Source organism: Protopterus annectens, chromosome 8.part0 (genome assembly GCF_019279795.1).
Source record: "Protopterus annectens isolate FY-2018-M chromosome 8.part0, PAN1.0, whole genome shotgun sequence".
In the NCBI taxonomy this organism is placed as follows: Eukaryota; Metazoa; Chordata; order Ceratodontiformes; family Protopteridae; genus Protopterus; species Protopterus annectens.
In genome coordinates this window covers 839,220,105-839,234,353 of record NC_056741.1, presented here as the reverse complement: position 1 = coordinate 839,234,353, position 14,249 = coordinate 839,220,105, and the positions used below count along the sequence as shown (strand labels likewise).

Sequence of the window (14,249 nt, the reverse complement as noted above, 5' to 3'; positions counted from 1 at the left end):
AAGTTCAGACATAACGATGCCATTATTTAAAAAGGTAAACAATTTATTTTCTAAATAATGCCATTGTATTAATAATAATTCATGCCTGTGGGGGGTTAATGCAAGATTTTCCAACACCTTCTCATGGATTACTGATAAATTAAGGAAGTAGAGCATCACTGCGGGAATCGTAGAGTGGCATGAAACAGTCACCTGGAATAAAAACATGCCTTCAGTTTGGTGCAAACAACCCAAGCTCCTAATGAGAAATAACGCAAGAACATACAAAATAAAGGAAGCAAAAGTCTGAGCTATACTGTGCTGTAACATGCCCTGCACAGTAAACCTACTGGTGTGACTTAATGCTAACTGTAGCTTCCATGCTATTTACCAGTGAACCTGTAAAATGGGCATCTTAAAAATTCCATCAGCCTAATAGTGACAAATTCAGTAGACTGAACATAAAGAGTGGCTATACTGAGTGTAAAGAGTGTGTGTATGTGTGTGTGTGTGTGTGTGTGTGTGTGTGTGTGTGTGTGTGTGTGTGTGTGTATATATATATATATATATATATATATATATATATATTTTTTTTTTTTAAATTGTTAAACTACTCTTTAGTTTACTTTAGAAATAACTTTGTAACTTTACTTAAAAGAGTTTAAACAAATTGCTTATTTCTGAGAGATGACATTGGAAAACACGTGGTGGAAGGTGTAGTAAGCTTCATGGAAGCAGCATTTTTCCACTGACAGACTAATGGAAAGCAATAATCACACCTGAGTGAATATATCCAGCAGTGAAGCTGGACATGGTGGGGTGGGGGACATGCTGCCCACTGTGTTAATAAATATTGCTATGGGTTAAATTGCGAATGCAGGCCTATGGCACAATAATTATAAATGATGTTGCTGTAAATATCGGTGAAAGAAACTATAAACAAATTGTACATATTTTCTTCCACATTCACCTTCATGGACTTTGCATATTTAGTATAAGAATAAGCTATTACTTGCATGGTGAGGCAAGGAGGTGATGTCATGCACTTCTGGGATCCTAACCAAGGTCAACTAGGTTCCCATATTTGCAATGTAGAATTTAAAGTTTTGCTTTTATATTGATATAATAAGTTCTTCTCTCCAGGTAAACAGTTATCATGCTGACATGGTCCAGTATCAGTATGTAATATCATCAGATGTCTTTCAGACCAAATTATGTAAAATGTCAATAGTTTTCAGTCCTCTGGTTGAGAGCTACACAGATGGTAGACTGTCTGTACTGATGTCAAACAGAGCAATGCATCCTTAAAATATAAGAGAAAGAGTTGGGGGTAACCAGGATAAAAAAAACAGGTAGCAATGGTGATATGTCTACCTGATGAGAATCTACATTGGTCAGAATGAAGCAGTTTAAGAATGCATTACGATACTGTCAGGATAGAAGCAAAGTAACTGTTTGGTAGCTTAGAAGAATCAGGTGATGTTACAGTGCAGACAGGCTGAACATAAAAGGAGATCAAGAGATCAAGATTAAGGAGGTAGAGCAGTTGCATCATGGGTTTCTCAACTCAGGCAGAAAAGTTTGAGATCATGGCTTCTGCTGTCAGGTTAAGGAGTGTTGACCCCCCCTCCCCCACAGAACCTTGCCATTTTCATTAAAGAACTCCTCCATACCCTCACTGCATTCATTAAGGAAACAGAGTCAAGAACCAGGTTGGGCCAGCAGTCCTTCTCTGTATAACCTGAATCACTGCTGGTTAGGTGATCATATGCAATCATAAGAGTGAAAAACTGAAAGGCAAGGAGATCCTGAGTCACCATCATTAGAATTACATGTGCTCAAAAGGAAGAAACTAAATAATTATGGTAGGAAGAGACGGAGTAAGTAAAATAATGGAATTAGCAATGAAAAAAGAGATCATAACCATGACCAGAACAGCAACGCACTGTCTTATAAGAAAACTCATAGTATACTGTATGAAACAAAATCAGCTTTCTCAAAATCAAACATATTTCACCTGCATAAATGCAACTTTAGAAAATATTTGAGTAACTCTGGAGCTCAGTATGTACATGTTTCTGCACATTTCCATATAAAGTATGGTGACAATGTGATTCTGAAAATCCTTTCCAAAATAAATCTGTTAATACTGACGTTTAAAAAACTATTATTTCTAACTGCAATTTTACTTTAAGCACAAATTGTCATAGCCACACCATACCTCCTAGATGCATGAAAAACTACTAAGTTTCGATTGTTTACAAATAATCAGAGAAATTTACTACTTATGGGCTATGCTGCAATTTACTAAGTTGTTTGTGGGTCTTATATTCTTGAATTAAAGCTACAGAAAGACATGTGAGATGCAACAATTTAATTTTGTTCAATTCCTCATTACAGGGTTCTCTTACATCGTTTGTCACTGGCAACTACATAAAAGGTAGGTTTTCTTTTTCTTTTGGTTATCTGTATCTAGGTAATAACAGACACTGTCAACTAAGAAAAGTACTTATTGCTTGCTCCTATCAATTTTAAATGAGTGGTGTCACATGATTTGTAATCAGCTATTACTGTATGTGACAACTGTGTAAAGGCCCTGCACTGGCAAACTAGTTCACCAATACAGTAAGTCAGGGAAAACTTTTAAGAACAGCTGTGATTTTTTCCTTAACTTCAGGTTAGGTAAGGCTTGGAGGTGATAATATAAAGAGGAAGGCTGGGTAAAGAGCTATCCTCCATTTTATATTATAGTGTTAAGATTTTAACTATGTGTAGCTCAATAAAAGTGAGTAAAATATGTTCTTTAGCTTGATGAATCAGTGGGCCATGAGCTAGCGGTGTAGAGGTTTAGCATTTTTACAACAGAGTGTAGGAAACCTGTAATGTGACACTTTTTTGTGTGGTTATGTAAATGTGCAGGAATAATCTGTTAAATTAATCACAGTGTTCCCTCACCAGTCATACTGCATCATTTATTTATTTATTTTATTAACATTTGTGTACCAGGAAGGTCCAACTTGGAATGAAACCAATTTTCAGTGGAGGCCTTGGGAGAAAGAATGTAGATGCATGTCTTTGTAACATGGGAGGAAACCCACACAAATACAGGGAGGACATGCAGATTCCGCACAGAAGGCACCCCAGTTGAGAATCGAACTAGAGAACCTCTTGCTGTGAGGTGACAATGCAACTGCTGCACCACTGCGCCATTCATTTTTCATCAAACAAGGTAGCCAAAGCCACTGGGCAGTTCAGAATAGTGGCCTCTGCAGATGTGCAGAAAACACATTGTTAGAATGAGAAAACAGTATTATGTGCTTAGATGGCCTGCAATATACTTTGACAAATCCTAAAACAATAAATAAAGGAGTAGAAGTGCATCCAGCCTATGTAAACTCCTAAGGAAAACACCAATCACTTGCGTAAATATACTAGGAGCTTTATTCATTTTACCTAAAAGTAATGCTTATATTTCAGTCTTATACTTTTTGTATTTCATTCAGGTAATTACCCTATACAAAGTGAAATTTATTACACAGATATTTAAGTGCTTATGTTTCCATTTACAGTTTTATATAGCAAAAGCTGATAGTTTTGTGATCCTATATATTTTACTGCTTTCCTGAATGAGCACTTTTGAATGTGCTTCTTTAAGCATTGCCCCCTTACTATGGACTGTCTAATTACTATGCACCTTAATACTCTGATCTATTACTGTAACACTTATGGAAAATATTTAGTCCTCTACTGTCTAATCCACAGTTTGTTGAAATCGTAGGTATGTAGTATATTACTGCTCTACACATGGGTTTAGTTTCCTAAAGATTTGCTCTTAGTGTAAGTGACTTAGGTGTAAGCCAGCCCTGATTCTGAAAGACTTGCTCTTGTTGAAATGGCTTATGTCAGTATAAGGCCTGTCTATAAAGCAAGTTTATACTGGTGGTCAGATTCCAAAAGACTTGCTCTTGGTGTAATCGTCTTTCCAGCCTAGTCCAAATTACCAATTGCCCCAAACCACTGCCTAGTTAAGTGACTTACTCTAGGTCATAGAGTAAGTAAATAATGATGGAAAGATTCAAACCCTGTACCTTTGGCACAGCTAGCAGTTCATTAACAAGTCAGACAAAAATCTATCACTCTTAAAATCAGATAAAGAAAACACTATCCAAGTTTCTTTTAGTAACCACTGATCAGATACCAGCACAGGGGTGCTGCTGCCAGTGGGCAGTTTTAACATGATGTATGCTGATAGGAAGGTGGCAACAATTAATTCAACTGCACTCTATAATGGGGCAGCGCTGAAAAATGTCTGCTTGATAAACAACTGTGGTACTAATGAATATCACAAAATGCAAATCAGTGGAATGGACAGGGGCAGAATGTCATCACACAACGTGCAGGTGTTTTTGCATCTGTAACAGTGGCTTTATGTAGCTGGGAATATATCAGTTATGGGCTGGCATGATAATGTAGCTGTAGGTCATAGAATAACATTTAGCAGAAACTGCAATGACTCACCACAAGTGTGATAAACTTATACTCTATGAATAATGCAAACACAACAAGAAAAATAAAGCTATGCAGTTAAAAAGACACCACATTAGGAAGGATGAAAAAGCAACAATTTGGAGAATATAAAGAAATGGAGGAGATAAGCATTTTGTGTGTGTTTGTGTGTGTGTGTGTGTGTGTGTGTGTGTGTGTGTGTGTGTGTGTGTGTGTGTGCGAGTATGTTTGGAAATTAATAAGAAAAGCAGCAAGGATTGCAAAGAGGCATAACATATGTTGAGAGCAGTTTGTAGGTAAGTTAGTTCTACGACAGCTAACAAGCAGCATGGACATGTGAAAATCAACCATTCATTACTCACTTTTTATATCTTCTTATACTCTCATTAGTGAGCTGCAATCATGTCTTCCGACTCTGAGATGGCCGTTTTTGGCGAGGCTGCGTCATTCTTGCGCAAGTCTGAGAAGGAGCGAATTGAAGCACAGAGCAAACCTTTTGATGCCAAGAACAGCTGCTTTGTGGTACATCCTAAGAGGGTCTATGCTAGAGGAATGATCACAGCCAGGGAAGGTGACAAAGTCACCGTGAAAAACGATGAGGGTGCGGTAAGTCTGGAAATAAACGTTTGGTAACAATCTCAGGTGAATCCAGAATGTAGAAATGTATAACTAACTTCATTTTCCCATTGTTTTTCAGTCTGTGACTGTTAAGGAAGACCAAGTCTGTCCACAGAACCCTCCCAAATTTGACAAAATTGAAGACATGGCCATGCTGACCCATTTGAATGAACCCTCTGTGCTGTATAACCTTGCAGATCGTTATGCAGCCTGGATGATCTATGTAAGTAAAATATTTTTTCTCCCCTTCTATCATTCTTCAAACCTAGGACAGTATTTTGCTTATTTTCATTCCTCACACATCTTCATGCTCTTTATCAACTGTACACAATTTGTTCGGAAATTAACACTTTACATTGAGTTGATTTTTATTCTATAATGGTAAATACCCATATTTTCCAATGCAAGTAAACAATCTTCATGGATATTTGGGATACAGAGATCTTTGGGGCTTTAACTGTGTACCTGTGTGGAATGAGATCTGTGACCAACACAATGGATCTTTATCACATGCAACAAATTGTTAACATTTTGTTAATTGCAGGCATCATTTTACTGAAAGTGATTACTTTAAAGAGACTGTTTAAGAAAGTCTTATGTATTACCAAAGAAGTTCAGGAAATGTAGTCAGTTTACATAAAATCATTTTAATATTAACTGTTAGTGATCAAGCTGATTATATGTGTGTGTGTGTGTGTGTGTGTGTGTGTGTGTATATATATATATATATATATATATATATATATATATATATTATATATATATATATATATATATATAAATATAAATGTATATATATATATACACACACACACACACACACACACACACACACACACACACACACACACACACACACACACAACTTTTAGATTATACAGTAATGTCCTGCAGAACTAATACTGTATTTCTGCATCACACTAAGAACAAAAATTATTCTATAATTCATTATACTTCACAGTGTGATGCTGGGAGTAACGATTCTGATTTTTTTTTTGTTAAGGTTTCTTCTTCCTGCATTAAACCTCATTATGACTTTACTGTGGTGTTCCGTGTTCTTTATTGTCTTTTTCCCCACTAACTCAGAATTGCAGTGTTTGTAGGCCTTCTTTAAGTAGCATGCAAGGCAATTAACATTGTATTTTTAAATCAACTGTTTAATGTTTGCTAGCTGTAAGCTCTTACTCAGTTTTAAGATAATTTATTAAAGTAATATATAAAAACGCATATCTATTTTGCTTTTATGCAGCTGCTTTTCACCCCTTCCACTTGCTTACTTTCTATCATAGGTGAAAATCGTCCACCATAAAAGCAAAATAAGTTCTGGATTTCAAATCTTAAAAAGTTATGGTACTGGAATCTGGAATATATTATATAGACATGCTGTATTGTTAGAAAAATACAATCTCCTTCCCCACTGAAATCTCTGCAAAACAATATATGCAGGGACATACATACTTACAGACAGCAAAGTTTCAGAAACAGTGCTTTAACTTCTGATAATACTGAACATACACTTATTTTCCATAAAAGAGAACACTGCAAAAAATTACTTCCCACACATAAACTATTCTATTGTTTTTATTCCAGACTTACTCTGGCTTGTTCTGTGCCACTGTTAACCCCTACAAGTGGTTGCCTGTGTATAACCCAGAGGTGGTTGCTGCCTACAGAGGCAAGAAACGTCAGGAAGCTCCTCCCCACATCTTCTCCATCTCTGACAATGCCTATCAGTTCATGTTAACTGGTAAGAGGGAACCCTTCTAATCTAGCCTTATTAATTCCTGTGGCATACTGTTCACTGAACATTTCTTTTCGACTTCTTACAGATCGTGAGAACCAGTCTATCCTGATCACGTAAGTATAACTGACAGGGAGGGGGTATGTGCAGACATGTGACTGATGCTTCTTGAGAATATGAAGTCATTTTTAACATTTGTTTATGACTTTCATTATACCTGAAGTGGAGAATCTGGTGCAGGAAAGACCGTGAACACAAAACGTGTCATCCAGTACTTTGCAACAATTGCAGCTCTGGGGGACAAGAAGAAGCAAGAACCACAGCCTACTGGCAAAATACAGGTAAATGTGACATCATGGACTGCATAACTTTAATGAGAAAAATGCATCTTGGCAATTAGCAATCATATAAAACTTTATTTTTTTTCTTTCTTTAGGGAACTCTGGAAGATCAAATCATTCAGGCTAACCCACTGTTGGAGGCCTTTGGTAATGCCAAGACTGTGAGGAATGACAATTCCTCACGTTTTGTAAGTTATATCAGATCTTCTGTATAATACAGTACTTATGAATCTAATTTGTATAGAAAATGTTCTTAACATAAATCTTTCTGATCTATAATCCTTAGGGTAAATTTATTAGAATTCACTTTGGTGCTACAGGAAAACTGGCCTCTGCTGATATTGAAACATGTGAGTAAACCATACTAAATTTAATAAATAATATCTAAGCATTTGAATTAAGTTTCTTATACTAAAGTTAAATATCTTCTTGGTTCACAGATCTGCTTGAAAAATCTAGAGTAACATTCCAGCTTCCAACGGAAAGAGGTTACCATATCTTTTACCAAATCATGTGCAATAAGAAACCCGAACTCATTGGTAATACTGTTTTTTCATTGTTATAATCTTAAAACTGCCACATTTAATTATGTATTTAAAATAGTATCACATGTTGCAGTGTATGAAATTAAAAATAAGGCAATATAATAAAAATATCTCTCTTACCTAGTGCTCATTCAAAATGTAAAACAGTAGCATTATTATCCCACATAGACGTAGACACGCACACACACACACACACACACACACACACACACACACACACACACACACACACACACACACACACACACACACACATTATGGGCATTGCAGCAAAATCATACTATGATATAAAACTATGCAAAGTAAAAAATGGTACCAAAAACACACGACTGGTTTCTGTATAAAACTAAAGTTTAATAAAAATAATAAAAACAAGGTAAGCGGTTTTGCACAATAAAATGTGCTTCTTCAGACCTGAAGAAGCACATTTTATTGTGTGAAAGAACTTACCCTGTTTTTATTATTTTTATTAAACTTGTGTTTTATACGGAAACCAGTCATGTTTTTGGTACCATTTTTATCTTTGTATATCCATTCTGCTATTTTGTACCATTTATTCTGAAGGATCTTTCTGCTATTTCATTATGATATAAAACTGTTAGAGGAATCATTCTATAGTGATAGTAAGTTACAACAGTTTTTAGGTCTGATCTGAGATACATTATAGCAATCAGCCTTAACCATATGTTTCTCTTCCTTTCAGATATGTTGCTGATCTCCACCAACCCATACGACTTCCCTTTCTGCAGTCAGGGTGAGATCACTGTAAAAAGCATCAATGATGAAGAGGAGTTGATGGCCACCGATGTAAGTGGATCAAAATTTACAAATAAAGCTTTTTATAAGACAGTTGTGTAGAATGGCTTCTTTATTTCTTGCTTCTCTTTAAACCCCCAGGGAGCCATTGACATTTTGGGCTTCACAAATGAAGAAAAAAATGGCATCTACAAGATAACTGGTTCGATCATGCATCACAGCAACTTGAAGTTCAAGCAGAAGCAACGTGAGGAGCAGGCAGAGCCCGAAGGCACTGAAGGTTGGCACTTTTTAGATGTGATCTGTTGCAGTATTCTAGAATAATTTCTGCAGCCTGCAGAGTCTTCTTACACTTACTAAAATTAGTACTTTAGATACTAGTATAAGTAATATGTGATGCATACATAAAAAATACTGTACAGCACTCTCAATAACTTTTTTCTCAACTGGACTAGATTTGGCATAGGTTTGATGAAATCAAAACAACTATAAGTGTATAGGTAGGCACCTGAACTTATCCTTTAGACTTTAGTTTCCATTGCTAAAAAAGGTCTGGGAACATTGGTAGAAACTTATATGAAAATTAAACCCCCCCATTCTGGCTCATTCCCCATAAACCCTTTTCAGTAGATCATTGTTACTAGTATTATATCTGACTCTGCTGGAACGCAAGTCTGAACACTCAATAAAATGGAAGATGACAGGCAAGTCTGTCTGCTAATCTTAAACTATTCTTTTTTTTGTAACAGTTTTTATTGATTTTTCACATACAAATCAAGAAGATTCTGCATATTTTAAACAAATTAAGTAAAATAGAACTATATACAACAAAACTATTTACAATGCCCATAACATATACAAATGTCTATTAGTATTATTTCATCTTATCTAATAGTTTCTCTAGTTTCAACCACAATAGTTTTTATGTGTTACTTTTGTTGTTCTTATATTGAGAGTTAGCAGTTCTTTTTTGCACACAGTTTTAGCCAGTAAAATAAATTCAGTGAATGAGGATCTGCTTCTTCTTTTCCAATTTGATGTGATAACTTTTCTTGCAATTGCCAGGTGGAACCAGAGAAGAAGCAGTTGAGTCTTTGGGATATTTACTGGTATTGATGCATTGAATAATAATAATGAGTCACAGATGTCACAATTGTCTGACCACAATGCCTTTGTGAAAACTTTAAATTCCTGCCAAAAGGGAGTGACCATTTCACAATTAAGAAACATATGGGCCCAATCTGAGCATAATGTTTTGTCACATCTCCACCATTTATGTCTACTATTCTTTGATATTAACGCAATTTTATGTGGAGTCATGTAGCTCCTATGAATAAATCTCCAAGTGGCAATCTTCCAAAAAGGGGATGATATTGTGCTATTAACTGATTTTAACATCAAGATTCTATCATAATCTTGAAAATTCAAATTATTTACCTTTTCAACATAACTCCATAAAGAGTATTCTGATATTTCTTAAACTATTCTTAAACTACTAAAAATATTTTTCTACGGATCCAGGATTACTTGGTTTAGTACAACTTTAATGTCAGTGTCTGGCAGAGCACTTGCCTTTAGTGCTGGAAGACCAGAAGGCTGTGGGTTCTATTCCCATTCCAGGAGATTAGATTACTGGTACTGCAGTGCAGCATTAGGAGGCACTTCACTGCATTCTTGAGTGTGTCGTCCTTCAGATGAGACATTAAACTGAAGTCCCATCTGCTTGGGTTGGGGGTAGCTCAGGTGGCTGTAAAAGATTCCATGGCAATCTATCAAAAAGAGCAAGGAAAGTTCCATGATGTCCTGGCCAAATTTACACTAGTAGTAGAAATTACACCTCTTGTCTCCCCTGAAAAGGCTACTAGCTTAGTAGGACTAACCTGGTCAGGAAAAGAAAAAGAACAATAGAAAAAAATAAAAAAACACTTTGTGATGTCCTGCAGTATAATTCAGAATAGACTACATTACCACGGCAGTGATACGTACAGATTGGATAGTTCTGTATATCTGGCAAAAGCCCTTAATATCTCTGCTGTCTTTGCATCTCTCACAAGTGATCTTATTCTGTTAATCTCATACTGATTATGCAAAAATGTGCCTCTTTGTGATAACATGGTCCATTAATTACTTTGAAAACAGATAGGCAGATATGTCACATGTGACTATAGATTCCTAAAAAGATGGTTAGGATGAATGTCCATTTCACTCCTCTCAGCACTTTGGGGAGTCTTCGCGTGAGGGTCTCCATATCCCTGCATTACTTTAACCCTGGGGACAGGAGCATTGTGCCTTTCTTTATACTATATGTTTACCTTCCTAAACTGATACACTGAAGTGTCAGATAATAACTATTTTGTCTTCTGCTCTGCGACATTGACTAATATCTCCCTCCTTGGTATATTAGCTCTGTTAATTCAGTACAAGAACTGTAAGCATGTTCTCCATTCATCACATCTTCCTTTCCTCATATCTTATCTAAAACAGGACTACCTCAAATCTAGGCGTACTCTGTGGCACATATTTTACTGAGACCATTAACAAAATAACATCTGTTTTGCTAAGCACATGTAACTGCATCCTAGTCCCTAAAATCTGTGTACTATTCCCTTGATATCTTTACTTAATTCTTCTGCTTTATCTCTCATACCTACCTAGCCTGAGATGAGTTATTGCTTTATATCCTACCTGTTCTTTGTTGTTTTTAAAGTTGTATTATGTTTATTGGCAGTTATGTCCAAATCATATCCTGCATATTAGATTCTGTACTGCATACTTTTCTTCTTTGTTCTGCTTTAAACATTTACATAATTGTTCTTAATGCACAAAAAATCTAAAACTCAACCAAGGTTATCATAGAAATGGGACAGAGTTGCTTAAGTAGACAATTATTGTGACACAAACAGTAATACATAATTACTATAATGTAACAGCTGTACACTGTAATTTGAGTGTATTTTATGCCATTTCTTATCTGCCTGCCCATTCTTTAACAGAAGGGGCAATATAAGTTGGAAATATTAATATATTTAACATATGTCTCACTATTTATAAGAAAGGCAACTGGGTTGCTAGTAACAATGAACAGTACTGTAATAACCCAATAAGGTCTATGTCAGATGCCGTGTAGAATTCCTGGAATTTCTATCAGAAAGAACTAGCTTTCATAGAATATGAGCTGATATCATATATGAGTTCTCTGCAAAGTGTTATATTACCATAAATGTTTGGTGACACCTGTTTAATGCATAATTAGAAAGTAACTTAATCTCAGACGTTTCCATTATGTGTAATCAGTATCATCCAAATAACTGTTATTGTGTCCTTATTGAACAGTGGCTGATAAGATTGCCTACCTGATGGGCCTGAACTCTGCAGACCTGCTCAAAGCTCTCTGCTATCCAAGAGTAAAGGTCGGAAATGAATTTGTTACCAAGGGTCAAACTGTCCCACAGGTAAAGGATCACCTACAGTTGCACAGTTATAAATTAAATCTACCTCATTATCTGGACATTTTGTTGAGATCATACCAATAAATTATTTGACTTCTTTCTTCAGGTGTACAATGCTGTTGGTGCCCTGGTTAGGTCCATTTATGAGAAAATGTTCCTGTGGATGGTATTCCGTATCAACCAGCAGTTGGATACTAAGCAAGCAAGACAGTTCTTCATTGGTGTCCTGGATATTGCTGGCTTTGAGATTTTTGATGTAAGTTTTATACATTAATGATACAAGCATGATCACAAAAATACAGCATGCAAAAGTCGCTTACATCATTTCTTTGTCTTCTGCACACAGTTCAACACACTGGAACAGCTGTGTATCAACTTTACCAACGAGAAACTGCAACAGTTTTTCAACCACACCATGTTTGTCCTGGAACAAGAAGAGTACAAGAAGGAAGGCATTGACTGGGAGTTCATTGACTTTGGTATGGACCTGGCTGCTTGTATTGAGCTGATTGAGAAGGTGAGTGATGCTTTCATCTGAAATATTTTTATTTAGAAAATTTTAATTTCCAAATTTTTAACAGTAATATTCTGTTTTCTAGCCTATGGGCATTTTCTCCATCCTTGAAGAGGAGTGCATGTTCCCCAAGGCCACAGACACTTCCTTCAAGAACAAGCTCTATGAACAGCATCTTGGAAAGTCCAACAACTTCCAGAAGCCCAAACCTGCCAAAGGAAAGGCTGAAGCTCACTTCTCACTGGTGCACTATGCTGGCACTGTAGATTACAACATCACTGGATGGCTGGAGAAGAATAAGGACCCACTGAATGAAACCGTTGTGGGGCTCTACCAGAAATCTTCCCTGAAACTGGTTGCCTTCCTCTTTGCAGCCTATGGGGGTGCAGAAGGTAATTATACTGGCCTGACAAGGAAACAAAGACTAGTATTATGCCAGTTACTGATATACAACAAATGTAATATTCTGACGTACTCTTTAGTACTCCATGTGGCAGATAGCATAGTGGATTAGGGCTACAAGCCATTATTGAGAATCATCCTATAGCCTAGGGTTCATTCCCTCAGCCTCCACTTGTCTACTGCGTGCCTCTGATGAACACAAAGACGTTGCAAAGTAAAATAGATCTCACAACAGCAACACAGCCATGACCAAACTCCTTCAGCAAACCAAGACAGCTGTAAGATGGTAAAAGGCAGCCAAAAAACATTCACAGTAAGAAACTGTTTGCTAAATGTTAAAATACACAAAGGAACTAGAATCATGTCCACTAATATAAAAACTTTTAATCGATCTAAGCTCTTTCATCTTGGTCAGACTTCCTCAGAGATATTAAAACACTTAAACTACAAGTCATTATATACAAGCTTTTATCCAATAAAAATGCTGCATTCATCAAGAAAAAAATTCAAACTTTTAAAGCTTCTAAAAGCAAAAAACTAAAAACAAAAGCCTCTATTTAATGCATAAATACTATTGCATCAAAACGTAACACTTAACAAACAGTTATTGGCACAGTGGTTAAGGTATTCACCTCACAGAAATAAGGTGCAGTGTTTGGTGGTGGTTGTGTTACTGTTCTATGTCTCTGATGAAGTCAATTAACCAGACAGTGCTTCCAAGCTATGACCAAAATATGTCCCTGTGGATCAGTCCACTACTCCAATAAACAACCAAATACAATAAAAATAATATTCTGATAACGTGACAGAGAACCTTCTTGTATTAACATTGACATCCAGAATCAGGCTACAGTAGGGAGACATCAATGCTATACACACACACACACACACACACACACACACACACACACACACACACACACACACACACACACACACACACAAAAACAGAGTTTCTTTACTATAGTTGCACCAGAAAACACATTTCAGCACATACTTGAAAGTAGAGCTACATGTACACAATAGATTTTATCATATACTTATGTGTTTGACAGTATAAACAAAATATCTTGTATCATGTTTCAAATATATAAAATGTACATGACTGGAAAAATACTGCTAATTATTTGTTGCACAGTGCTTTGTGTCTCATGTGTCACCATCACAAAATCAGCAGAGATACAAGTGTGTTACTCTTGGCCTTGCAGTATAGCAGATAGCACTAAGCATTAGAGCTGCTGATGAGAGTCATGCTATAGTCCCGAGTTTGGGCCATTCAGTCTCTACATCCACTGCCATTATGAAGCTAAACAAGGTCATTTAATCTGAACAGTGCTCCTCGGTCAATCCTGGAAACAAACACTTGTATGTAATTGATCTTTACCACTTAACAGTTCA

General features: G+C 36.3%; 1 protein-coding gene across 1 annotated transcript in view; it reads left to right on the top strand.

The window, feature by feature from the left end:
• The first annotated feature begins 4,875 nt into the window (after positions 1-4,875).
• Positions 4,876-14,249, top strand: part of LOC122809095 (myosin-1B-like) — a 38,767-nt gene continuing 29,393 nt past the window's right edge. Inside the window, exons 1-14 of the mRNA XM_044080323.1 lie at positions 4,876-5,091; positions 5,183-5,326; positions 6,694-6,850; positions 6,933-6,960; positions 7,068-7,185; positions 7,281-7,373; positions 7,472-7,535; positions 7,626-7,724; positions 8,434-8,537; positions 8,628-8,766; positions 11,820-11,938; positions 12,042-12,191; positions 12,282-12,452; positions 12,535-12,841. Of these exons, the coding sequence (XP_043936258.1) occupies positions 4,888-5,091; positions 5,183-5,326; positions 6,694-6,850; positions 6,933-6,960; positions 7,068-7,185; positions 7,281-7,373; positions 7,472-7,535; positions 7,626-7,724; positions 8,434-8,537; positions 8,628-8,766; positions 11,820-11,938; positions 12,042-12,191; positions 12,282-12,452; positions 12,535-12,841 (1,897 nt within the window). The 5' untranslated portion in view covers positions 4,876-4,887. The remainder of the gene's footprint in view (positions 5,092-5,182; positions 5,327-6,693; positions 6,851-6,932; positions 6,961-7,067; positions 7,186-7,280; positions 7,374-7,471; positions 7,536-7,625; positions 7,725-8,433; positions 8,538-8,627; positions 8,767-11,819; positions 11,939-12,041; positions 12,192-12,281; positions 12,453-12,534; positions 12,842-14,249) is intronic.